Source organism: Crocodylus porosus, unplaced genomic scaffold (genome assembly GCF_001723895.1).
Source record: "Crocodylus porosus isolate Cpor-Errol unplaced genomic scaffold, CroPor_comp1, whole genome shotgun sequence".
Classification (NCBI taxonomy): Eukaryota; Metazoa; Chordata; order Crocodylia; family Crocodylidae; genus Crocodylus; species Crocodylus porosus.
The window spans coordinates 5,698,288-5,726,102 of NW_017728928.1; the positions used below are offsets into that span (position 1 = coordinate 5,698,288).

The 27,815-nt window shown below is 38.9% G+C and overlaps 1 protein-coding gene across 1 annotated transcript in view; it reads left to right on the forward strand.

Moving 5' to 3' along the window:
* The window catches only part of SMURF2 (SMAD specific E3 ubiquitin protein ligase 2), a 97,464-nt gene that overhangs the window by 47,391 nt on the left and 22,258 nt on the right, over positions 1 to 27,815 (forward strand). Inside the window, exons 3-9 of the mRNA XM_019542377.1 lie at positions 258 to 366; positions 8,964 to 9,097; positions 10,901 to 10,966; positions 13,909 to 13,993; positions 16,481 to 16,564; positions 18,144 to 18,346; positions 22,920 to 23,004. Coding sequence (XP_019397922.1) covers positions 258 to 366; positions 8,964 to 9,097; positions 10,901 to 10,966; positions 13,909 to 13,993; positions 16,481 to 16,564; positions 18,144 to 18,346; positions 22,920 to 23,004 — 766 coding nt within the window. The remainder of the gene's footprint in view (positions 1 to 257; positions 367 to 8,963; positions 9,098 to 10,900; positions 10,967 to 13,908; positions 13,994 to 16,480; positions 16,565 to 18,143; positions 18,347 to 22,919; positions 23,005 to 27,815) is intronic.

Genomic DNA, 27,815 nt, shown 5'->3' on the forward strand with positions numbered 1-27,815 from the left:
GTTTTTATAGATGCAAAATAAGAAACATCTGAACTTTCAAAGCAATTATTTTTTTAACGCACACTTTGAATGTTCTTACAAAAAGATCATCTAAAGCTACCTGGAACTGAAATTGCAATCAACATACACACAAGTTAAATGTGGCCCTCTTTTTAAGCTAATTGATAGTTTTAAAAAGTCAGGCTTGTGTAATGATTTTCACTTTATACTCAGTTATCAAGCATGCCCTTTTATGAGTTTTTCCTCCCCTCCTATAGGACTTCCTGATCCATTTGCTAAAGTGGTGGTCGACGGATCTGGCCAATGCCATTCTACAGATACTGTGAAGAATACGCTTGATCCAAAGTGGAATCAGCATTATGACCTGTAGGTGTTAACAGTGGTATCCAAAGGTTTGAAGCTGATTTTTCTAAAGAGCACAGAATCTCTGAATTCACTAACCTCCAACCCAGCGGTTAAAATGTAGGATAGAGTTTATTAGGGTGAAAAAAATATATGCTGTTATGCAATGACTCTTCCCCTCTCCCTTAAATCTTAAACCTTTGTTCTTTGCTTTCTGATGAAAATGTTTGTGGCACTGTTTACACATCATATAGCATTGTTCAGATGGATTTATTGTAATGTTTTGATACTGGCCCCTGTATAAAATAAAAGAAGACAAACTCAAGGATTTTCCCTTGTATTTATTCTTTTTCCCTTTGTTTAATTTTTCTGTCTGCAGTGTAACTTGGTGATTTTCCTTCAGACTCATGTGCTTTCAGTTTGTTTTCTTGTTCTGCTTTTCTTTTTGCTGTTTATTCCCTTTGACTTGCATCATTTTTATGTCCTGAGTGTTACAGCAAAGGTTCCTACACTACTGTGATCATTTTGAGCCCTTTGCTGTAATGCATTAAGTGACATGACTAATACATGTTATGCATGTACAGTATTATTCTTTTTCACTAATCTCAGGGGCAGGATTTTTCATACAATGTAGTGAGATTTTACAGGGTTTATATTTTTACATATATATATACTTGATTTCCTTCCTTTTCCTTTTGTTCTTTTTCACTGTCTCTTTAGAGTGACAGCTAGAAAAAGATCATGAAAATTTTGAAAAATTTACCCTCCTTCATCACAGATCCTGGTTTTATTCACAAGATCTTCATTCATTCTCTCCCTGTCTCTGTGCTGTGGAAGTATTTATACGGGTTAAGCTCCTCCATTATGGATCCATTGCATTAGTAGATAATGGCCTTTTCCCTCAGTTCGCAGTTTCACTATACCACACTTATACTGAGGGGTTGAAAATAAGAAAAACTGATGAAGTCTTGCTTTATACCACTACAGCACATCTACATATGGGTGTCTATATAAATACAAATATTTCTCTATAGACAGGCATTTCATTTGTGTGCCACCTCCTATTTACCAAGGTGCGGAATACTTGTGGCTCCAACCAGTTTCCTGATTCTTCAGCCGGATACTTATGTGAAAGTCTTGGTTTACAGTCACATCAGGACTTTCTACTTCCTTGAATGCCTATGTGCATTCATACTTTAGAATTTGAATTCATACTTCAGAATTTTTCTCTGCAATATGGAAGACATTTATATTAGTGATGCACAAAGTGTCTTGATGGTTGAATGAAGTAATATTGTTTTGCTGGTAGCTGTATTACTGTTTTATAGCAAAGGACAGTATTTCTGCCAGATGTTTTTTGAGGTTTTGTAACGGTCAACAGCTATTGTATTGACCCAAGTCCAAGACTGACTTAAGTATAAGACTGCCCTTCCAGTAATTAGATTTTATCCATGGAAAATGGTAAATGTGTTATAATTTTCCACATATAGATTTTAATTGGTGGAAGCTCATCTTAAATTCACCCATGAGTGTGTCTACCCCCAACTGCTATGGCAGGAAAAATAGCAGCTGGGGGGGAAGGGGCCAGACCCCTGTTCCTGCCCCCAACATGCCTGTGCCTGCCTGCTCCCCACTTCCAGCCCTCGCCCTTCGCTTCCTACAGCTTGTCCTTCCCCCTCCTCCCCCATACCTGCACCTTCCTCTCCATTCCCTGCTCCCCTTTGCAGTCTGCCCTTTCCCCTCCCCCTCACTCCATGCCCAGCCCTTGCTCACCTGCAGCAGCTCTGCTTCTTTGGCGCAGTAAGCAGCCGCAGTGGTGGCCCAGGCCCAGCCTGGCCAGAGAGAAGCTGTGGCAGCTCCTGGCTGGGCCATGTTGGGGCTGGGGGGACCAGAGCAAAAGGTAAAGTGGGAGAGGCAGGGGATGGAGATGGGCACAAGCACAAGGGAGGCAGGAAATGGGGGAGCAGGCTACAGGTACCACCCCCCCCATAGTCTCCCCTGTGTGGCCCCCCCCTAGCTGTGTGCCCCCTCCTCCACCAAGCGAACCATTCTGGCTTGGGGCAGATGGTGGCTCAGCTCTGGCTTCAGCTGTAACCTAGGGCCAAAGCCAGAGCTGCCTTCCCTGAGCCAGTACACAAAAGAAGATGATGCTTTCCACCCCCCTCCCCAGCCATGCTGGTTGAGGGAGCAGGGAAACCTCAGTTTGAATTCAAGTAAATATGGCAAAGCTAAGCTCTGCGCTTGAAGCTTTATTCTCATTTTATGAATGAAGTGGTCCAACAGCATTTTAAGTTAGGGTGGGGAAAAATGTTACTATGTTTTGCATGTTTAAAGAACTTGAAAATGCCTTTGATTTTTTTTCATGAGCTTTTAAAGCTGTCAAGGTGTTGATTCATGCTAACTAAGTGGATTCTTTACATCTGCAGGATTTTTTTTTTCCCCCCAGACATGCTTAGTAGCTGTACTTGCTAAGCATTGTAATCAGGAGCACTTGTTTTCCAGGCTACTATGACAAGTATAGCTGGGGAAATGGGTGCCAGGTGTTGAAATATGTTAAATTGGCAGCAGTGCTCAAGTCTTGCATTTTCTTTTATCCATTCCCTTGTTCTTTACTTTTTCTTTCCACTCTGGACCCATTTCATATCTTTTTGGAAATGCTCATCAGCACACATTAATAAACATCTTTATAGAAATAAAGTGAGTAAAGGGGAAAGCAATGAGAAGACAGTTGTGCCAGCACTCTGAATGTTTCCTACAAGCTTTCCTATAGGAGGAATAACTGGGTAAAGCTTGATGGTGTTTATTTCTGTGTCCAAGTTCTGGGGTAAATCTGCCAGCAGACCAAGGAAGACGAAATGAAGCCAATCACAGCTTAGTTTAGGCAGTAAGGGTGGGGGCTGCATTGCAGTGGTAAAGCAGTAAGTAGTTGCTTATCAGAGCATCTAATGCTTGCCTTTTTTGGGGCGGTGGGGAGAGGGAGAGGTGTGTGGCCTTAACATCTTGCTGTGACAGTATAGTGAAAAATTAATTTAGGAAAAAAAAAAGCAAATTCTTCCTTCTTTCTTTCATGTGCTTTATAAGCAAAATGCACTTTCAGCTTGTTTTGCTCTGTGCTTTACCTTTACAAAATGGAATGGGATATGCTTGCAATGGGACACTCAAGTCCATATCTTTGAACTAAAAGAGAATATTTGCAGTCTAGCATTTTTATGCTGAACAGAAGTAATTATTGGGCTCCTGGCAAGTTATTGTACTCAACTGGGGAAATGTATGGTGTCTGTAGTGTACAACATTTAAAACCAGTTACACATTAAAGTGAAGTCTTAACTTTTCATAAAGGGTTTTTATCCCTCATTTTCACTTGTTTTCAATTTTCTGTTCCTATCTCTCCAAACAAATGTGCATGTCGATTTGTTTAGGTTGGCTATAAATTACTCTTTGGACAGAAGCATGCCTTTTCTCCATTACTAGGATGTATTTTTGTGAGATCTGGAAAAGTTGTCTCTGGGTTTTAATTATGTAACAGACTTAAAAGAGATTACATGCTTGTGTTTCTCACTGCTGTGAAGAATCAGCAATCTTAGAAAAGATAGCTTGTTTTCAGATCTACTATTGTTCTTACATGCAAGTATCTTTTTAAGGATATGGTGTCATAGGGGAGACTTTTCTGCCTAAATCCTCTAGTTTGTTTCCCTAAATGATGTAGAATTAAAAAATGCTATGTGTAATTAAGGACCAGTGTCCAATTTTATCTCATTCAGTTATACAAAAGTAGTCCCCTTTTGCTCCCCTTTTTTCCATTTAACCCAGCTTTTCTCTTTGTTCCTTTACTCAGTTACCTAATAACACTAAATGCAAGCGTAAGCAACTTCTTTTGTGTTATGAACAGAAATTACTGTGTCATAGTTCCTGTTTTTAAATGCATAAAATCCAAACTCTATCTTGGACACATCAGGCTCTAGCAAGTTTTCAAATATACTTTTATTCAGTTCCAGTTTATCTACTCTTGTTAGTTATAGATGTCTTAAGTCTGAGGACATTATCCAACTAATTTTCCATCTTGAGGAGCCTTATATTAATTGCATTTAAGGCTCTGTAGAATACATTAATCTATGTAATATTCAAATGAAGCCTGAATTTGTACTTGAATAGAACAAATACCAGGTTTTGGTTCATCAATCCAAAGCAAAATGTTAAAATAAGTAATATATTCTTTTGTAGAAAAGCTAGAAGAATATCATAGTAAGACTACTGAGTAGCCTACTGCCAAAGACCGATGATTAAACCATGTAATCTTATGAGGATTATTTGCTTTACTGTCCATTTCTGAAAGTAATTGTATAGTGGAATTTAAAGGCATCACACTATTTACCCTAGCAACATGCCATTGCATGGGAATGTTAGTCTCTGACTTACGACACTTGCACTGTTACAGGAAACAGCATCCATGCCAAGGATAACAGATGGTGTCTCAATGGCAAAATGCCTACTTGGTTTCTTCTGTGGCCACAGAGTATTGGAAATCACCCAGAGGAAGGTGCAAATATAAAGAAATTTTAGAACTCATATAATTAAACACAGCATTTCATATTCTTTCTACTGTAAAGTGTTTTGTGACTTTGAGGTTGGAAGGTGTTTTTTGTTGCTTTTTTTTGTTTTGTTTTAATAGTTGTAATGGGCAATATGCAGTAAAGTTATCTTGGCTACATCATTTCTGTTGAATGCCAAGTTTGGGACTTTTCATATAACAGATTAACACTTGCAGGCAGTCTTTTAATGATAATACATTGGAGGGTTTAGTAAGATGGATCTGTTGTGGTGTATTTGTGGAATAATGTTTGAATTAGATTGCCAGTTCTGAGGGACCTTGCATTCCATAAGCCTGATTCAGCCCAGTAGATATCTAGTTCCTGTCTTGGGCTTTTTTTCCAGGACTTCTGCACTATGGTAGGAAACATTATTTCTTCCCCGCACTCCTCCCTTTTTGCTGTATGTGGCCCCTAATTCAGATTAAAATGTGACAGGAAAGAGTTGAATTTGATGGAGGTTTAGCTTTCTCAATCAGCTGGGTGTGCGTCAGGAAATATCTGGGAATCCTTCCAGAAAAAAATTGCCAAATACATGCTGTCTGGAGGCAGTTTAATGTCAGTAGAATATCATGCTTGTCCTGGTAGTGTTCCCCTTTCTACCTTATTTTCCACTTTTGTTGTTGTTGTTTTCCTTATTGCTCATGCCTTTTCCCAAAGTTTGAATAATTACACTTGGCACTGCTGCTATGCATTTCCCATTAAAAGTGCTAAAAACTGTATCTAAGGCTAGCGCCATGCCCATGATGTATTCTCACGTTTTACAAATGGGAAAATGGAGGCAGAAAGTGAATGACTTGTCCAGAGATGCAAAAGGAATGTGTGTTGGAGAATGAATTAGAACTTAGCAATTCCTGGCTTTCAGTCCTGAACTCCTACCTCTTGATGTTGAATTTCTCTGCTGTTTTGGGCAAGAGTGCTGCTGGACTGCGATCACAGAGGTGTGCTGTTGTTTTTTGTTTTGTAATTTTTTTTTTTAAGTTAGGGAAGATTCCCCTCCCACTCACTTTGTTCTTCTCTCCCAGGCTTGGCTCCGATGTCACTGGAGTAGAAAAGTCACTTAACATCAACTCTTTCTAGATGGATAGGCTCTAAAAGAAATGGTTCCTGGATGTGGGTAGAGCACTTCAGATAAAATAACAGTTGAACTCTTTGCCTAAAACTTGATTCAAACTTCAGACAGTAATTCAAGTATTGACCTACCTCATTTTGTTAAGAATAGCCTGTTTTCAGAAGATTTCACAAGATCATATTCTTATGTGAAAAACCTATTCTTTTTAGACTTGGGCAATACAGGTAGATTAGTTTTAATACCCAGAAATTAGCATGTGCATCCAAACTGGGCTTTTTGAGGTTTCTTCTTCTTTAGTACTGTTCATCTGATTTGTACTGATAGATTAGAGGCAAAGGTAGGTATTGAGTGTGGGTGATAATGGAGGTGGGGAAAGTTCTTTAACTGCTTTGCTTTTAGATTTGGAATAATTTTCTGAGCAACAAAATTCCCAGGTCAGCTTTGTCTTTCAAAAAAAAAAAAAAAGGAACAAATGTAACTTATTCCAGTAGTGGACTGGCTCCTGCCTTCAGTCTTTAAAGGCTATCATAATATTTTGTATCTGAAATTAGTTACTAATCATTTCCCAACAGATCCACTCATGCTTGTAAGAAGCGTTTTTTTCCAAAGGAGGACAAACAATCTTTAGTCAATAAAAATCATTTGCTTTGTTTCCTTCACTTAAATGTTTTCTGGAACTAGATTTCCTGTTGCAAAAGTTTAAAGCTAAAAACGTCAGTTTAGGCAACTAAACATTTCAAGATTTGATCAACTGTCCTACATGCCGTTCAAACAGCTCTTGTTAAATTTTATGTAAGAATGTCACTCTATAACTGTCTTTTTAAAAAACATAGAAATGCAAAGTTAGTCATAATAATTCTTATTTCTTATGTGCTTACGTTGGTTCATTAAGCTTTTAAAAATAAAAATAACATACTGTAGTCTTCAGTTTCTGCTGTGCAAGATAATTCCCTGTCCTGCCTTCCTATTTTTTCTTGTGGTTTTTTTCTGCACCAATTCAGTCTTTAAATTAGTATTGTCAAGGTTGACAGGCCAAAAATCTGACCTCCCTTTAAGAGTTTCATTATCAATTTAATATTTTGCTAACAACTTCACTGTGTGGTGTGATTTATATTTTCATTTCTTTATTCTGTCTGTCTGTCCTTCATATGGTACCCTCAGTTGAAACCTAATACAACAGAACAAGGCTTGGTTTTTGTTGTGTATGTTGTTTTTCTCTCCACACTCACAGGCATGCACCCACAGTAACGCTCTTCCCTGCTCTGCTTGTCTGCTCTGTTCTTGTATGCAGGCAGTAAAGTGATATCACCCTGAATCCTGCTCTCTGAAGGCCTGCATACAAGAAAGAAGCAGGGGGAAAGCGTTATGTGAGCACAGATGCACTTTAAAACCCAGCAGGTAGGTCTAATTTTTGGTCTACCAGCCTTGACAGTATCATTTTTAACTTATGGCAAAACTGCATTGAAGTATTTTAGCAACGAGAAGGTAATGTAAACTAGGGACTCGGGTAGGAAGTAATTTTTGATAGTAGTACCTAAATGGCTGAATTAATTCATTTTTAGCTTTTGTTCAAAAGAATTGTTATGCTGCATAATGCCAGAATCTGGGAGTTGGGAATGGAGGACTTTTAAGTACTTTTCAAGATCCGGACCATGTTTTTTTAAACTTATGTTCTAAGATAAAAAACAAAACTAAGCAGTGTTGAAGTGCTGTTGTAGCTGTGGTGGCCCAGGAAGTATGAGGCAGGAATTCTTTGTGGGTGATTTCTTTTATTGGACCAACTGTAGACACATTTTTGGGTTTCATAGTATGCTACTGTGATACCCAACAGCTCATTTAAGTGTATCCCAACCATACAGCTGGTCCAATAAAAGATATCACCCACAAAAATTCTTACCTCTACACAATAAGATACCATTCATTTTTCCTAGACAGACTGTTGTCAGTAGTTTGATATACCCCCAATGCTTTTAAATACTCTTTTGAAATTAACTTCATATAAAAATGGGTTTGCATAGAATAGGCTTAAACAAATTTTTACAATAGTATAATCCAGTAAATTCCAATTTTCTAAGTTTGAGTAATATATATCTGCATTTCTCAAAGCATACAGCAAAGTATATTTGTAGCTATATGGATATTGTGTGATGATTCACATTGCCTGGAGAGGGCATCCAGTGGGTCTGAACTGAGGTACTGTGTGATCTTTGGTTAGAGATTGAGAAATGAGTCTAAAATAGCACAATTGACATGATGGTCTAGGCATTCATGTATTTTGTGACACTAGTTTATTTCCCTCAAGACTCCCTAATTTACCCATGTGTAACTAGCATCGCCCACCAAAGGACCTCTGAAGTGGAATAACTTTAATTCCAAGGAACTGGAGAGGCAGAATTGAAAGGAAGCAACTAGTATGAGGTTGTAAAAGGAAACAAGTAAACATTGTGATCTTTTTTCCAGCATCTCAGTTATTAACTGAGGACCCACTACTGCTAAAGCAAACATGCTTAACTGTATGTATGTGAGTAGTTCATTATTTTCATGGGACTATGCACATGCACAAAGTTAAGCATGTACATAACTGTTTGAAAGGTTGTGGCTTTGGGGTCTGGTCTGAATGCCACCGAAATCAATGGTAGTCTTTCAAACCACCTTTAATAGACTTTGAATCAAGCCTTTAGGCCTGAAAACAGTAAGACTGCTCTGATGAATAAAGGTGAACACGTCTAGAACTGATGGTAGGATCCAGGTTTGTAAACTCCTTTACAACCAACTAAAAACCCTTACTGAAGCATAACATGAGTATCCTCTCTGATGTTGATCCACTATCTCTTGCTACTGGCAAATGTTAACCTTTTTCAATGAAAATATTTTTAAAGATTAAAAAGTACTGCATACCATAGCATCCTAAAAATATGCAGCAAACTATCTGTAATGCTACTTTATTTTTTTTCCTGTTTCAGATACATTGGGAAGTCTGATTCAATAACAATCAGTGTATGGAACCACAAGAAAATCCATAAAAAACAGGGAGCTGGTTTTCTGGGTTGTGTAAGACTTCTTTCAAATGCAATCAACCGCCTTAAAGACACTGGTTGTAAGTAAACTAAGTATTACCATTTCCTTTGTTTTGTAAGCAAAATTTATGTGAAGAGTTTTAAAAAATAATATGCTACAGTTCTGCTTGTGTGGTATCTTTATTTTGAACTTTTAAAGACTTGTATTTACAGCTGGGAATACAAGGGATGACGTGCTTGACCCAGCAGATAGTAGTGATTTTTAGCCTTTACCATTTCCTGACCACGTTATAACAGAGTTGCAGAGCTTGACCTCACCTAGTGATAAGGAAAGGAGAGGTGGTGATGACCCCAACAGATTTATAACGTATGACTTAGGTTTATCATCTTTATGGACTTCTTGAACTTTGACTGTTTAATAAAAAAAAATTGGTTCTCTTTCAAACTTTGAATGGTTTGACTGAACTCTTTATCTAGTCATATACTCTGTACTTTGATCTATTACTTGAATATGCACTAGGTGGTCTCAGAGTTGTTTGCCTTATTTTAACTATCACCTTATGGGCTGTAAACATGTGATATAATAAGTCTTAACTATTCCATGTTTCCCAATTGAAAATGGAAACAAATTGACTTTCATGATTCATTTTGACACAGTTTTCTCTCATAACCATTTCTGTGAATTAATGGTATGTTTATATATATTATTTCCCAGTGGAACAAGGGCACAAGTAGAGAGAGTTTGCGTGCTGGAAATCCTTATAATAATGCATTTCAGATGAGGCCATTCTGAAGGTTCATCTTGAATCCTAAGTCGTCATTTCATGGCTCTGTTGCATCAGTCTAGTTGCTGACTGTCCAAACTAAACTTATTACAGTTTATATGAAATTGTAAAGGAAGACCAGAGCTACTTCTGGCCTTTCTTAGCCTCAAAACTCTTAAGTAGTCTTTTGGATTCCAAACGTTTACATTGTTTGTTCAATAATTATACTATAAGGAAGCGACTAACGGAGACCTTTAACTTAAAGTTTCAAATCTTATGTTTAGAATTAAATGTAGAAACTGAAGGAACATTATAATTTGTGAGGAAATGCTGAGCAGTGTATAAAGAACTTCAGCAGTAGTGTGAATTTATCATTTTAAGAAAATGTTAATTAAAAGATGTAAGATGGCTTTAAGTCGTTCTTATTGTTAATTTCAGTGGAGGCTACTGAAACTGGTAAGATGACATCAAACCTAGTTAGCATTTCACAAAGCTTGATGAAGCACTTTCGACTTAAAACAAAAAAAATCTGGATTCCTGAACATGAAGCAGGAACGAAGTTCTAACTTCTAAATGGTTGTAGGTTGGTCAGTAGTTCAGTGCATAGTATTTTGCTTAATTGCATGGACCTGGTACTGTCTAGTATAAGGGCGTGCTCATTTGATTAATGGTCCAGGTTAGCTACGTCTGTGTTAATATTGCTATCTTGCAGTAGTATAGGATGGCATGGTGACAGTGAGTTATGATAGCATTTGCTACTCACAAAAGAAAAGATACCAAGTTACTTGTAGCATTGTGCAACAAATCTGGGTTTTCTGAGTAAAATCTCTTATGTATGCAAAGAGATATTAGGCAGAAAGTAAGAAGTTGGGGAGAAGAGGACTTCATGAAGTTGAGGAAGAAATATTTAACATTAGTATTTTTTTTGTAATTTTTTTTTTCACTTTCACTTGTTGATGCATGAAAATAGAATGTGTTGCCTCAAACCACTGGATCTTTTGTCGTTGAGTTCTAATGATTCTAAATTAGGCCAAAACCTGCTCCTGCGGTACCTTAAGAGTGCTCTTTAAGGGCAGAAAATATTCTGCATGTAACACAAGATGTTTTCTCATTTTCTAGATCAAAGGTTGGATCTATGCAAACTTGGGCCAAATGACAATGATACGGTTAGAGGGCAGATAGTAGGTAAGTGCAGATTTATATAGTTCATTTGAAATAATCTTCTAGATTGTTGTTTTTGGATTTGAAGAATAATGCTTTTAAATTTAATACCGCATACAAAACATGCTTTGCATAACCAACCAGAGAATACACAGAGTTACTTTGCTTTATTTGGGTCTTGCTACTTTTCTTTTGCTTCTGATGTGAGGCAAGCACAATATTTCTTAAATACCTCACTTTTTATGAAAAGAAAACTGTCTTCTGTGTTGCTGTGAAGGAGGCCAGAGATGAGCTCTGGTGTAACTTTGTTTTATACTTTGTTGTGGTTAGGGTTTCCTTCTACTTAATTTGTCTTACACTTATCTTAGCAGCTATACTCTGTGACTGATCCTTGATTCCTGAAGCCTTTCTTTTGTTTTTCTAATGTGCTCATTGTATCAGATTTGTTGAAAAATAAGCAGCCAGAGACACATGGGGAGAATTTCTCCTTCTGCTGGGCTCTGGTGTAACAAAGTCCTGTGTATATCAGTCACCACAGTGTGGATGGGTATGAGAAGGTCTGTATCCCTGTGGGGGCAGTTTCAGTCTATGAATATTTCAAAGATTAGAAAAAGGATCTGGCCACAGCTTTCACCTCCTGGTCAGGAAACCTCCACATTGTACACCTGATTCACCTAGCTGGGGAAACCTATCAGTAGGTGAAGGAGCCAGAAAGCAAAAGGAAACCTTGAATTTTTTTCTTTAATTCTCCTCAAAATTCTCCAACCGCTTGTATGACCATGTTATGTCTGCTGAGTTTTACTTGGCTGGAGTGCTTCCAATCTGCAGGCTTTGTGAAGTAGCAAGATAGCATTAGAACAGGTTGCATAATTGGATCAGATGGTGATGGAATCGTTGGTATCATTAGCACGTTACTGATGCTTTCATCCACGTTAACATATCAGTTTTCTGAGCAATAAGAGATCAAACAGACACTTGTAACAACTCCTTTCAGTGTGCTGATCGAGTATCCATAGTTACCAGCTGAAAAGGTGTGTTAGTACTGCTTAAAAGTACTGCTTTTTAAATAGCATTCAGCTCTTCCCTGAGAGAACCACAGCATTTGGACCTCAGTAATACCTGTACATTGTGTTTTGATATCTTATTTTTAATAAGCTCTTACTTAAGCCACTGTTATTTGGGATACTCAGTGGGTTTGCAGAGACTCCTTCCTTTTTTTTTAATTGAAGATTGCTCTTGTTAATGTCCTTAATTTTTTTTATCAGCTTCATGAATGCAGTTTTGTGAGTGAGTGATTCTGAGAAAATTAGATGATCCTAAATATGGTTGCTGGACAATGAAGAGAAGAAGGGTCTTAAATTAAAATAAAACTGGTTGAAATGCAGAAATTGGATTAGATTTGTAAGGTGTGAAGTGGCCTGGAGTAGTTGATAGAAAGCAAGCACACCTCGAAGTGGGGTAATGAGCAAGTGGGAATCTGTACCTTAGGTTACCCAAGTGGGGGAGAGAAGGGTGTTACTTCTGGGCAGTGAATACAGAGTCCCTCACGGGTCTCAATCTGGTAGCTCTGTTTTGTGCCACCATTTTATTTCTGATGTTGCATTACAGATAAAATGTTATAAAATGAAGCCTTGCAAAATGTTCATCCTCAGATAAGCAGAGAGGATGTAATTGTTTTTGTTTAGTTCAGTTTTATCTGTTTGTATTGCTTGCCAAACCTCCCTTATGGGCAGCAAGTTGAACTTGCAACATGTATGTTTGCAAACCAGGATAAATCAAGCATTCTGTCTCTAAAGAATTTAAAGGTGCCTCTGTCTCCCTAATCATAACCATTTTGTAATTTTAATACTCATTAAAAAAGTTCAGCAGTAATAATGCTGTCTAGAAATGTGATAATGCAAGCAGGTGCCACCTGAGCTAGGTAACTCAGACCACATCCTACTATCCTGAACTTCAGGATGCTTTTGGCTGAGAATTTGGTGTTGGTCCTGGTGAAGTTGCCAATTGTGATTCGTTTTGTAGTTTTGTGATACGGACAGAAATCCATTTTGAGCAGATTAAAATCCTTAAACCTATTTTCACTTTAGATATGAATGGAATATGAGCTCAGAAGTCTGGAGGTACTTCTAGGCCGTACATTAAGCAGAAAATTCTAATTTAAAAATTCCAGATTAGAATTATAAGAACAATGATTTTCCACAAAACACGTGATTTCATAATTGCAGAAAACCAATGCTTTAAACCGTTTGACTGCAGCCTGTTATATAGTTGTAGTGTGTTTATAAATGTCTATTGACATAAATCCTGGGTTCTGATAAATGATTCACAATAAAGACTTAAACATTTAATTTTTTACTCTTCTCTGATATTTGAGTTTAGTTTAGTTTACTTTGATCCTTAATTGACATAGCATGTAGTGCTTCTAACGTTTACACTGCCTGTTTTTGTGCTGGATTTTGCCACACATTCAAACAGTACTAGAAGGTATCTAAACCTTAGTGGAAACATTGTGTTTTAGGATGCTTAACAGGAACAGTCTTCTGGGTTTTTTCAGGTTCTGTTAGAAGTCTGAAACTGATGTTGCACCATCCTACTTGCTGTCCTTGCCATTCTGGGTGAGGATGCATCTCCTTGAGTGCTCCCAGACCAGCTGTACAGCTTTATGCTTTGTTGTAGTCTGCCTTGCATAGGAAAGATGAGTTATGGCTTCAGGAATAGCTTCTTTTTCTTACCTTACTGCATGCTTATACCCTTGAAAGTCAGCTTTTTTTCAAAGAAGTGCACAGAGTATTATTGGTGGGAATCATATGTTGACCCTTCATAACTTTATTGGAGCTGTAGGGAGGAAAAATATTTGGAAAATTGTTCAATTTAGTCTTCCTCTTAGTTGTACCATTCCCTTCCAAACTTAAGTGTGATTCTGGTTCCACTGCAATATCTTTAATTACCTTGTTTTATTTTAATAGTCAGTCTTCAGTCCAGAGACCGAATAGGCACAGGAGGACAAGTCGTGGATTGTAGTCGTTTATTTGATAATGATTTACCAGATGGGTAAGCAAATACCACTATGATGTAAATACATAAAACACAGCACATGCAGCAAGTAGAATTATTTTAGCTTGAATGTTTGTAGTAATGAGTAGTCAGTAGGAGAACAGACTGATTTTTGTCTCTTCAGATTCATGTGTCAAGCAACAGAGCATTTAATTTAGGAGCTTGGAGGTATACCAGACACTGACTTAACTTCAGAATGTTGCTTAGGCTGGGTGTTAATAGCATGAGTTTAGCCTTTGTCTGTTTTTGAGGGGAACAGTAAGTGCATGCAAACTGCAAACTCTCCAAAAATGAAAGACAGAGCTGGGCAACTTTGAATTACAGAACACAGTTCCCTGCAGGAATACAACAACAATCTGCTGTAATTGTTGCCACATAATCTACTAATCAGTAGTACCTCTGTAATAAAAGTATACTTTGTCCCCTTTAAATTATGATAAAGAAAAGAGCATTGTACAAGCTAATGGAGACTTTCTTGCTGTACTTACCTGGCAGAGGCTGGGTTTAGGATTCTTGTTCCCCATTGAGAGTTGATGACATCATTAACACCTAAAACAGTTTGGGGAGCTTGGAAAAATGCTCTGTTTTAGATCCTTCTGCTGTCATCAACCTTTGCAGAGAAAAGACAGATCCTTGAATATGATTCTTGGCAGGTAAAGACAGGAGGAATTGATTTTTTTTTCAAATATTTCACCTTTAAATGATCTCTTAAGTCCTCAACAGCATTCTGTTGTTGATTTGGAGTCTGACAGTGTAAAGAGAATTCTTAGAGCTGTATAATTAACTTTGAAGTCTTTCTTATCTAAATCCTGCTTAATTAAATGCATCAGTGCAAGCTACCTGCAAGCGAAAGGGAAAAAAGGTGCGGCTAGTGGAAAAACAAAGTCCTGTGATTTAAGGATAACAAGTAGAGGAAAGTGGTTCATACCAGATCCTGTATATGTTGTCTTACCTCACAGAAGTTTAGTAGCACCAGCAAGTTTCTAGTTCATTGTCTTAACTTGACCAATTGTGTTAAATCATTAGTTCAACAAAATTGTAAGGAATGTAGTTCATAAGAAAAGTTGGAGGGAATCATCTTGTGGCCAGAGCTGTTGGGAAACAGTCTTCCTGCCCTGAAAACTTTGAGATTTGAATTAATTTTTCCTCTCATCATTGTAATGAAACTGAAAACTTTTCAAGCTTTCTAAAACCAATGGGACCATGCAGAGAAGAGCCAATCACTACTTGTAAGTCAGGGGTGGGCAAAACGTGGCCCGCAGGCCAGATGCAGAGTGCCAGGTCATTCTATCTGGCCCATGGGGCCCCTAAAGATTTAGAAAATTAATATTTATCTGCCCCTGGCTGCTGTCATGCGGCCCTCAATGGCTTGCCAAAACTCAGTAAGCGACCCTCTTCTCAGACTAATTGCCCGCCCCTGTTGTAAGTGCACTCCAGGGATGTGAGACATCATTTTCAAGGCTTTGCTTTACCATTCTTTCATACTCCAAATGAGTGGTTCTGTAATGCAGGGCTGTCCAACTGGCAGCCTGCAGGCCCTGTAAGGTTCACAAGGGGTTAGGTTGCAGCCCCCTGGGTGCCACTGCCTTTATAGCTCAGGGTGCAAGGCTCTAGGCTCCCCCTCCCTCCTTCAGCTTTCACTGCCTGTCCTGCCCCAGGGGTGGGGCAGTGCAGTGAGGCACAGCCGGGGAGGGAGGGGATGCCTGGACCTAGGTGCACTGTGTGGGGTTTGCTCTGGGTTTGGCCTGCAGGTGTGTGGCTTGTGGACCTTCAGCTCCTGGTGGCTTAGGGGTTGGACAGTCCTGTTGTAAAGGTCTGTTGGCTATACTGGGGGAGGGAGTGTCAGTCTCTCTGACACTCATCCACACATACCCACGCTTCAGAAATGTACTTTAGACTATGGAAACCTGTTTCCTACTGAAAGCTTCATTAAAATGGTATGCTCCCTCAGAAAATCTCAACCAACTGGTATTTTTCATTGCAATTCCTGACCAGTTCTGTTTGCAACTAGATTCAGCTATGAAAGCATGAGTGACATTTTCATACTTAATATGAGTGACAGTAATGTAAAATCTATTTACAGGCTTTCATTTGTAATACAAGAGTATAGGTTTGTCAGCATGTCATATACAGTAGAAATGATAGCAAAACAGTTGTTTATGAGCATTAGCCAAAATATATAAAGCTGAGTGCCCTGTCAAACAAGTGCTTCATAAAACTTTCTTAATAACATTATTTAGACTTAATTTCAATTTGAATAGTTGAAGCACAACATTGTTAATGATTTACTTGGTTTCAAGAAAAAAAGCATTTTATATTAATTCTGAGAATTGAACTTTCACTGTTTCCTGCAACCTTGTTTGGCTCACATATTTCGTAATAGTTAAATGTCTTCCTGGGCTGGCATTTGTATGGAAAACATTTTGTGCCCTGGTTTCCTGGAAATACCACTCACTGCCTTATCTCTCAATGTCTGAATTCTAGCTGGGAGGAGCGGAGAACTGCCTCTGGAAGGATCCAATATTTAAACCACATCACACGAACAACTCAGTGGGAACGGCCAACACGGTAAGAAATCAGTGTTACCTGCTTTGCAATTAAAATAGTAAAATCCATGGTACATAATTAACATCACAAAAAATTAGGCCTCAGGTATTTCAGACTCTGCTCACCTCACCTCACTTTCCTCCCCTGATAATAGTAATTTTGACTGGATTTCATGGTACTGATTTTACATCATTGCTTTCTGGTTGATTGACTACAGTGGAGCTCTGTAAGCACTGGCCTTTGCAAGCTGGATTTGGAGGAAAAGGAACTCTGAGCAGTTGACAGACTACCTAATGCTATAACAGCATGGCCAAAACTCCTTAAGCCACTTGCTAGAAAAATGTAGCAAAAGCATTTTTTTAAATCAGTGCCATCAGCTTTGCCTATAACATCAGTCATGTGTCAACAGATGTTTCCTTAAACTCAAATAGATCTTTGTATTATCCAAGAAAGAAGTCTCTGTGCCTGTCTCCTGGACTTTTCTGCAGGTTTCCCTCCTAACCCTCCTAAGCTTTTTGTCCTTTGGAAAATCCATTGTCCATATAGAATAAATGCACTTTAAATAAACTCTGTTGTTGCATTTTCAGTTCTTTATATGCTTTTGTTTATCGATTGAGTGAAAGTACTGGCCTTCATAAGTTTTATTTCACTTTAAGACATGGAAAACAGACAAAATATGACCCTAGTTATGGTCCTTTTACCTATATAGATCCCTGTTGATTTGATTTGAAATTTGGGTGTAAGATCAGTGTGAGAACTCATAAGACTTATGACTTCCTGAACCATCCAGACCACTAGAATTAACTATTTCTGCATTACTTATCCCGCCTACACTGTCCTTATCTGATATCTATTTCAAGAGTCTGACAGACCGGTCTTGTGGAGTACTCTCAGATTCAGGGTACTTAGATTATATTAGACAAGGGGGCAAAGTTCAAATTGCCAACCTCTTACCAAAAATACTTTATCAGGAGTAAACTTAAACTTCCTTTAAAAAAACTTAAAGGAAGTTTTTTAAAGTGGAGTCATTAATTCAAGTGCTTTACATGATTGTGACTGCTGCACCCTCACACACAGGACCACAGTTTCTAAAGTAAGCAAAGCCCATACCAATTAAAGTTAAAGCAAACATTCTGAATTGCATCTGGAAGTTCATTGACAGCCAAGGCTGATCACAGCACAGACACACTGCATGTCCCTCAAGAAGCACCACGGAGTGAGTGGACTGCTATATTCTGCACTACCTGAAGTTTCCAAATGGTCTTTAGATGAAGCTTTCATAGAGCACATTGCATAATTCAGTCCTGAGAAGACAAATACAGAAAACATAGCAAGGTTGATATTAGAGAGAGGGGTATAGATGTGTCACTAAGATTACCTGGAAGAGATATACGTAAGTGGACATTCCGCACATTTCTGTGAAATGTATAACTTGAATATATGTGAGTGTTACAAGCACTTTTTAACTAATGTTGCTTTTATCTTTTACATAATTTAAACTTATCAAGCAACAACTTAGAATAAACATGGTGGTTGAGGAAAATAATTGTCTTTGATAGAAAAGGCAAATAACCTTCCTTTGCTTTCTCTCTTTAAACAGACCAGCATCTGAATATTCCAGTCCAGGCAGACCTCTGAGCTGCTTTGTAGATGAGAACACACCAATTACAGGGACAAATGGTGCAACATGTGGGCAGTCATCAGATCCCAGACTAGCAGAGAGAAGAGTCAGGTCACAAAGGCACAGAAATTACATGAGCCGAACACACTTACATACTCCTCCTGACTTGCCTGAAGGATATGGTGAGTTGAAATATAATTATTCTAGACCTTTTCCAAGAAGTTTGGTAGATGAGGCTCTCTGTTGTCCTAATTTTTTTTAACATTTTTTCCTCTGATTTACATATGATTAAAATACTGATGATTCCTGATTGTAGTTTTAATGGAAAATCCTAAATTGAAGATTGCATATGAGATTATAGTCTTTCTGTGAACTAGTCCAGCACTTTTCCCTTTGCTTAATTCTCTGCACAGTCTAGTAGTACATAACTAATAACAAGAGGTTCTTCTGCCCTGTCCTTTTTCCCAACCAGATAAAGAAATATGCCAGATAGACACCACTAGTGAACTGTAGACAAAAACAATAACTACCACTGGAGCTGTTAAACTTTGTCTTGGTATTCTCAGGCTATTTTTTCTCAATAGTAAGATGGCTGAACATTGATAATTAATCAGTCATACTCATTTGCAGTTGAAGAAACATGTAACACAGTAGTCAAATAAGGACACTTAAGTCTGTTTTGTAGTTGCATTAAATGAAGAACTTTACTGTGGTGCATTACCTTAGCTTTTTAAATATCAAACTGAATTTCAATTAAAAGCATAATTCCGGTTGCTTACGTCCCCTATTCAAATTAACATTGTATGTTTGGGGCTTAGAAAAGGAGGAAGAACTCTGAAAAATAAGAAGAGAAACCAGAGAAAGAGATCTTCCTCCCATTTTTTAACTAGCAGGACTGGAGGGATCAGTCCATCACCCACTGAAGTCAAAGGATATCTTTCTACTTAATTTCCGTGAGAGGTGGGTCAGACCATATCCCAGCTTGGTGGAAAACCTTCCTTTTCATTTTCCTCATATTGCAGTTTATTTGGGAGGTTAAGAACTAGAGTGGGGAAGCCTAGTGTCAATAGAAATGAATATTGAAATAAAACTGATTAGAGAGAAGTAAAGAAACTTGTAGAACCCACAAAAAAATACAGATTTTTACCCTTCTCTTAGCAATTTTTCACTTGTCTTTGTTCTGTGGTACTTAAAGAAAACATTGCTTTCTTTTGATAAAATGGTACTGTATTTTGTAAGTCTTTTTTTTTAATAATAGATAAAGTGCAACATTTGCACTTAGTGTGGGTATATTGTATAACTCCAGTAAATTGGATGCTTATCTTGCTGGGATCCTATGACCCCAGCTGACTTCCTGCCCTTTCCCGAGGTCCCTTCCAGCCCTAATGTCTATGAAATCTATGAAATAGCACTTATGTTGTGGCACAGCAATACCAAAAAGGTGTAGAAGGAAAGGAAAACAAATGATGCTAAAATTTACAGTGGAAGGGATCACATTTATGAGTCTAAAGTCATTGAATGTAAACAACCTGAAGGATTTCAGGCCTATCTCATGCTTAGCAGCTGCCAACAGAATCTTCATGGCCAGATTATTCAGAGATATGAATCATCCTCAAGATCCCCAACAATGTCTGCAGCTATTTTTTGTATTCCAGTGTACAAGCAGGGCTTAATAGGATGTTAAAAACTGCTGCCAGTTGGCAGCAATCTCAAATTGGGTAAGTAAAAGGGGAAAGAACCCCTTCATCACACGATAAGACTATTCACAGGCGTTTCATTTAGTTCTTCCCTCCAGATTCAGAATGTTTAAGCAAAGTATGTAAGAGTTGTGCAGTCTTGTGCACGATGAAGACCTGATGTGTGCAAGCTGTATGCAAGCATCAGGGTCAAAAGTATGATGTAGATCTGAGTCTGATCTGCAGAAGGATCTTCCAAGGAGAGAGCCTGAGCCTGTGGTGGTTCTACCTAGTTCTTATAAATGTTTGGCTATACTGATTCAGTCAGCAAACAGCAGCTCAAATTGACACAGCTAGGCCGTGGATGTATGATCAAATGACTAGATTCTGATATAAGCCAACTCCAGAGCATGATAGAGATTGTGAACTCCTTCAGTGGTTCCATATCAATGAGCTTTGGATTGAAAATGTGCTGTGTTATTCTTTCAATGTAGAAGTCAGGTAAAGTAAACAAATTTGAAGCTCGTGGATGAAAACAAAATCAACCGGACATGAAGAGGGTGTAGTGATATTAGGGATTAAACCAGTTTTTGAAGATCAAGCATTCCAGGGTACAAGAAATGGTGACCAAGAGGTTCTTCAATAGTTTGGAACGTCTTGAGGGCTGACTTGAATTTCAGAAACACAGATGTGGCAATAAACAGCTGGCTTACACCCATGCTGGCTTGAGTTTTCAATATACGCAAAAGATTGAAGGTAAGTCTGAAAGCCCTGATCAAGAAAGTGATGGCATCTTTTTTAGAAGATATTGCATGCACCATCCAAGCTGCTTCATTGATATATATAAGATGTACAGAAGAAGCCTCTTAGGTCTTGAAACTTTTGGAAATGAACATATAGAAGGATACAGGACTTTAAGTACAAGTAATTGGGATTTTGCCATAATTGGGATTTTGTGCCTCTAGCACTAGAAGGGGGACTGACTGAGGTACAATAAAAGAGGGTCCACTTAAAAACTGGTGGAAGGATGGCAAACTGTAGGGATTGCCAACACTTCACCACCAAGGTAAGACGGAGAGAGCTCTTTGGTGAAGCAAACCATTGTATTGGTGTAACATGTAAGCACTTTGTGGCCTCACTAGAGAAAAGATGTAGCATATCAGAGGCAGGTGCCAGGTTCTTGTTAGCTGAGAATACCCTGAATGGCACAATGTTGTGATTGGGGCAGTGCATCATAAATAAAAAGGCTGATTAACACCATTATAGTTAGATGCAAATACAAGTCTCTAGCAGTGCTGGAAGGTGATGACACCAAAGCTTATTAGAATACTGTGGCCATTATGGGTCCCTGTGCCACTCAATTGCCCAGGCATCATTGTTATGGGCAAGAAAGCAAGGTGAGTACTAATTGTCATTGGTGTCCTAGATGGGATTGTGCAGGCATCATTGGAGAGGAACCAAGAATGTGCTGTGATTCATCCATATAGGTTACATCTAGCTGGTATTTTGAGATGCTGAATGTAATGCCAGCACTACTGTCTGTGAGTAGAGTTACACTAAAGAGTTACATTTATACCTCAACAGTCTTTCCATGACTGCTATTCCATATGAGCGTTGGGACATGCTGTCAACCAGGGATGATGATGATTATTCCTACCTCATGTAGCATTTTTCATTTAAGTGTTTTACAGAGAAGATGAGGATCAGCATCCCCAGTTTAGAGATGAGGTAGCTGGAGCAGAGAGAGCAAAGTGATTTGCCCCAGGTCACCCAACAGAGCCAAGAACAGACCACAGAAATCCTGAACCACAGTCCTGTGTGCTCCATCTACTAGGCTTTAATACAAGAAATAGTTTTAAAAATGGTCTTGTTAGTCTTCAACAATTGAATGAATGCTGATTCAAGTGGTTATAGTAGTTCACAGTTGTAACATTTAGCCACCAATTGAACTCCTGGTCACAATAATAGCTATAGAATACTGGAATAGAGAGAACTGTAATTTCATTAAACATCTAATCTATTTTTTAAGGTAGTTTTACAGCTGATGGGGTGTTCCACACTGTTAGCTGGCATTATGAAAATACCTATACGTCATGGATTATAACTAGATATCTGGGTTAAGGACATCTAACTGTACTTTTAAGGAAAGTATAATATTTTAAAATAAATATGGACTATTTAATAGATGCCTTGAATTCTTGCTGTCTATGTAAGACTGCATTCTTGCTGAATATTGTGTCCAGACTTTATCTTTTTTGCAACTAGAATCTTTCCAGTGTACTGCTGTGGGAATATTTAAATACTTTTGTCTTAGACTACTTGAGAAACATTACCAAATTTGGTTGGTCTGAAGGACTGGTACAAAGACTTCTTATTCAAACATGTTTCTACGTTGTTGAACGGCTGATATAATGTCTGTGATGCCCTGTCTTAATTTTTTAAAGCCAGTTTAGCCAAAAAATCTGCTTTAGACTCTTGTAATACTTTTTGGTCCCATTTACATGGGATTCTTATTCTTGTTAACTGTGTTTGTGATTATATGTTATTCTAGAGTTCAAACATTGTCTTAGCTCAAGTAAAGCCAAGTTTAGCTGAAGTTTTGTAATCCTGTTGCAAGCACAATTCTGGGGGAAAGTGAAATCTTTGTTTAGTAATAGACTGATGTGAACTTCAGAAAAGAAACATACTGTTCTCCTGTCCACATCTACAAATTGTACTGCTTTTTCATAATTGTGACACTATAGAAATCTTGGTCTCATCTATATGGAAAACAAAGCTTCTGCTATGCTAATTGGCTCTGGTTTGTATTTCTTATGTTACCTTTTACAACCTACAAGCCTCCTGTCAGGAACCTAATTTTGTGTGCATATCAGTCTCTTGACAGTTCGTAGTTATTTTAGCATAAGAAAATCTGTTTACTTGACTGAGTTTCCAGATCGTTTCTACTAAGGCAGTTTGGCTAGTAACTTTGTTCCTGATCTTGATGCATTAAGTGGGGAGAGGATGATGGACACCGTTTTTGTGTGCGCCTGTGTCTCTTCTTGTTTTATATATATATTAATTTGTCTTGATTTAACAGAACAAAGGACAACTCAGCAGGGCCAGGTTTATTTCCTACATACTCAGACTGGTGTAAGCACATGGCATGATCCAAGAGTACCCAGGTAAGAAAAGAATATGTATGTCTTTAAGAACTCAGCTAGAAATAATTTAATCAGGACTCTCTTAAAATTATTTGCTCTCCAGCACTGCATTTCTGAATGCTACTTAAGAGAATGGGTAGACTGTTTTGCTTGACAAAACCCTAATTTTATTATGGTGGAATAGAGCTTGTCCTCTTAACAAAAGCTACTCCTCAAAATAAATTTGACCCCATGCAGGAAATAAAGAATTAAAAGAATTGAGTGATGATGTAGCCTTTCGGGGAGTAAATTGAACTGGCTTTATGGAAGGAAGTAAAGGGAGCAGCTAGAAACACAGCTTAAAACCAAGTCTGGCTTTTTCTCCCTTGAAAATCTGGAACAACTAGTAGGAGAATTAACTAAAAACAAAACCAGACATCCCCGCCCCCCCTGTAAAGTTCTCAGCTCCCAGTGGAGAGAGGAGGGAGCTTCTGGGAGCTGTGTACTTCCAGCACTCTGACTTCTTCATTCCCAGTACCTAAATGAAAATTGAGCTCTTCTAAAAATTTGGCTTATAGAAGATAAGACTGAGAAAATGGCAGTAGAAATTTATGAAGAGCAAATCTTGCCAGACAAGCTGGATAACTTTTTGATAGAATTAAAAAAAAAAAAGACTGAAGAAAATGAAGTGGATGTTTTATGATTGGGTTTTAATAACACATTGGATAAAAAGCCTCATGGTCTCGCAATCACATTTGTTCAGATTGGCTTGAATGTGAGCACTGTCATCCAGTAGTTTTAAAACTGGCTGAAAGACTATAAATAAAGGGGAATGAAAAATGATTTTTTAAGCTGGGAGACAAATATAGCAGTTGCCACAGGGTTTGGTGCTAGCTGCCTTCTCATTAAATATTTTTCCTTTAAAGATGTGGAAAAGGGGGAATGATTTGTAAGGTTCACATATATGCTTGGAAGGAGGTATTAAGACCATCATTCAGAACAGTGATATACAGAGATTTAGAGGTGTTATATAGGGGTGGTCATAACTTGGAGAATGTAATTGGTTTTTGTGGAGTATCACTTGAAACACTGATATTCAGTAGAACTCCTGATGTTCAATAGAAATCTTGGAAAGAGTGAGATAGAGGATGTGATATTAGACAGGAGTTTAATGCAGCAGGGTAGTGAAGGAGGCAGTGCATTTTTAGGCTGCATATGGAGATGCATCCTTTTATCAAGCAAAAGGGACCAGAATCCTGTTTTCCCTTTAAATGCTTTGCAGTGACACTTTCTGAAATGATGGGTTCAATTTGGGTCACTGTTACCAGTAGAAAAATGGGAAGGAATTAAGAAAAAGATAACCAGATTTAGAAAGAAGGCAAGAAGGCACTCACTTGTAAAGAGTCAAACAGATAAGTACCTACAACTTGATTTACCACTTAAAGGGGAATATAAACCTGACATCTGTAAAACCAGGAATTTGAGAATATATTTTGTGTTACAAAGAAATTTCAGGTGGAACTAGGATTAATTAAGAAAAGCAAAACTCAAGAAGAATGTCGGGGGCAAATACCATTCGTCAGCAAGATGTATCACTGTATTATCCCAAGGGAGATCAAGAGGCCTGTTTTTTTTAAACACTTAACTTTTAGAGTAAGTGCTAAGAAATCTTTTCAAAAAAGATTGGTAGGGAGATGGACAGTCTAATCCAGTAGGTCATTCCATGTCCAGTTTGTAAGAGGTTTCCAGTTCAGCGTTCTCCCCATTGGAAAAGGGGATGGTTTTGGAGAAGGGGAACAGTGGAATTATCGTTGAAGTCTTAAAAAAAAAAATGCTTGTTAGCATTGTGGAAGCACTTGCACGTCATTGCCTCCTGAAATGGGTGGATGCTAATATAAAAATGATATGTGCAGCCCTAAATTGGCAGCTGGCATTGACATTCGTATGAATTCTGATAACTGTTGCCTGCTGCTTATGTTCATTTCCATGGTGATGGATGGCAGTTGCCCACAGTGGGTAAGTTGTTTTAAAGCCAGAGCTTAAAAAACAAAAATTAAAGTTTTAATGACAAGGTGACCCTTCCACAGTTTTTAACGCTGCTGCTTGGATAGAAAAATAGTCTTTGTTGTGAGAGGTGGTCCTGAGACTCCTGGAATTTTTTTCCAAGTTTTTCTAAAGCATAAAAGGCAATTAGGCCTGCTGTGAGTATCTTAGAAAATCTTCCCCTACATCATGCCTGCCATACCGTTTATGCCCCCTGGGCGGTATTACCTTCATTGGCTTTTTGAAAAAGTCTCTATATTGTATATGGGATGTACTTTGTAAATTGCCCTTAATTTAGCCACATCTTTTTGTGCCTTAAATAATTGCTGTTGAAAATGAAGGCATATAGACATTTTACATGGCTTGTAGGTGTAGTCAGGCAGCTAGACAGCTACATTTTCTCATGCATCAGGCTCATATCTATAGCTGTAAATTGTGGACCCAAGAAAAGAGAGAAATCTGTAATTCCTGTAATGCATAGATGTGGCTGCCACCACTCTGAACAGATCCATCCTAATAACACTAGTTAATATGGTGGAGGGATGAGGGAGTAATATGGTTAATTGAGAGGGAAAAGGGTAAGAGGAATATCAGGAGAGGAATCCCATACGGGATTAAGATGCATTATTAGCTTTATTATCTTATCTTTATTATTATCAGCTTAGCTTTATTTTCTAAGGAAATAGGGAAGCTTCTTTTCTTGAAATGTTTTAAACCAGACTAAAACCCTATTATTTTGGAATGGTGGCAGGAAAAAGTAACTATTGTCTTTGGTCCCTTTCTTTATATAATTAAGAGCAACAAAAGCTTCTCAAACTGGAATTTGAAGATGGGAGTTGTTGTGTTTAGTCATAGTTGGGGAAGGAAGGTATTTAATTAGAGGCTAGTGCAGTGGTTCCCAGCCTCGGGTTGTGACCCAAATGAGGGTCGTGGGTGCAATGCCGGCAGCACCGCACACAATGGACAAGATGCGCCGCATGTGGGAGCTCCCCTGCCCTCCGGTCACCGCTGCCGCCGCATTCTACTCCCAGCAATGGGTCGCAGCAGAAAAAGGTTGGGAACCACTGGGTCAGTGAGTTTACACGTTAGCCATTAATTAAAACACTTTGAACAAAATTGAACTTTATGGGCACCTATACACATGCTCTGATGCGTTCTGATTAGAACACGTCAGAGCAAATTAATCACATCTGCTGGAGCAGTCTAATCCGAGCACTCCCGCGTGCTTCAGCGTCTCATCTATTCAATGTTCCTGTGTTTCAGGCTGGTGGCAGGCTCGTCGAATGAGCTTTAGTTCATGTACCTGCTGCCATTTTGAAATGTGGGACGCTGAATGCAGGAGACATTGCAAGCATTTTAATTACCACTCTAATTAAAATTCTGTCCTCCCCCACCCCGGAGCATGTGTAAAAACACCCTACTTGCTTAGTATCTATTGCTCAATCTGAAAAGACTTACATAGATTATCTCATTTTACTCTGCTACTTTCATAGATTTCATAGACATTTGGGCTGGAAGGGACCCCAGAGGATCATCAAGTCCAGCCCCCTGCCCCAGGGCCAGGAAGTCAGCAGGGATCATAGGATCCCAGCAAGATAAGCATCCAAATGTCTCTTGAAGGCATTCAAAGTGGGTGCTTGAACCACCTCCAGCAGCAGTCTATTCCAAAACTTGAGGGCTCAGACAGTGAAGAAGTTCTTTCTTATGTCCAGCCTGAATACGTCGCGGCGGAGTTTGTGCCCATTCAGTCTTGTCATCCCTTGGGGCACTTTGGTGAACAGATGTTCCCCCAGATCCTGATGAGCACCCCGATAAACTTATAGGTGGCCACCAGATCACCCCTGAGCCTGCGCTTTTCCAGGCTGAAGAGCCCCATGGTTCTCAGCCTCTCATCGTAAGGTCCCTGACCTCTGACCATGCGCGTGGCTCTCCTCTGCACCCTCTCAAGCTTCTCCACATCCTTTTTGAATTGCGGAGCCCAAAACTGGATGCAGTACTCTAGCTGTGGCCTCACCAAGGCCGAGTACAAGGGGAGAATGACATCCCGGGATTTGCTTGAGAAGCATCTATGGATGCAAGCCAGCGTTTTTGCTCACTTTACTAGCCACAGCATCACACTGAAGGCTTGTGTTCATCTTGTGGTCAACCATGACCCCCAAGTCCCTTTCATCTGTAGTACTAACCAGCGTAGCACTACCAAGCCTATAAGCATGGTGCAGGTTTTTCCTCCCTAGGAGGAGAACCTTGCATTTTTCAGTGTTGAACACCATCAGGTTCTCATCCGCCCATTTCATGAGCCTGTCAAGATCCTCTTGGATCACCCTCCTGTCCTCGGGTGTGGATGCTTTACCTCAGAGTTTGGTGTAGCCAAGAGGTGATTGTGGGATACCAGATCAAAGGCTTTTTTAAAGTCAAGATATACAATATCGATCTCTTCCCCCTTGTCCAGGTGATGTCACTTGGTCATAAAAGGAAATGAAATTGGTCAAGCGAGACCTACCCGCAACAAACCCGTGCTGGGTATCCCTCAGGATATTGCCTTCAGCTAGTCTGTTAAGGATGGCCTCCTTGATAATCTTTTCCAAGACCTTCCCCGGGATAGAGGTCAGGCTGATGGGCCTGTTGTTTGCCAGATCCACTTTTCTCCCTTTCTTGAAGACAGGCATGACATTGGCCTTCTTCCAATCATTGGGCACTTCACCAGAGCCCCAAGAGCTCTTGAAGATCCATGCCAGGGGATAAGCTATGATGCTCGCCAGCTCCCTGAGTACCCTTGGCTGTAACCCATCAGGGCTGGCTGACCTGAAGGT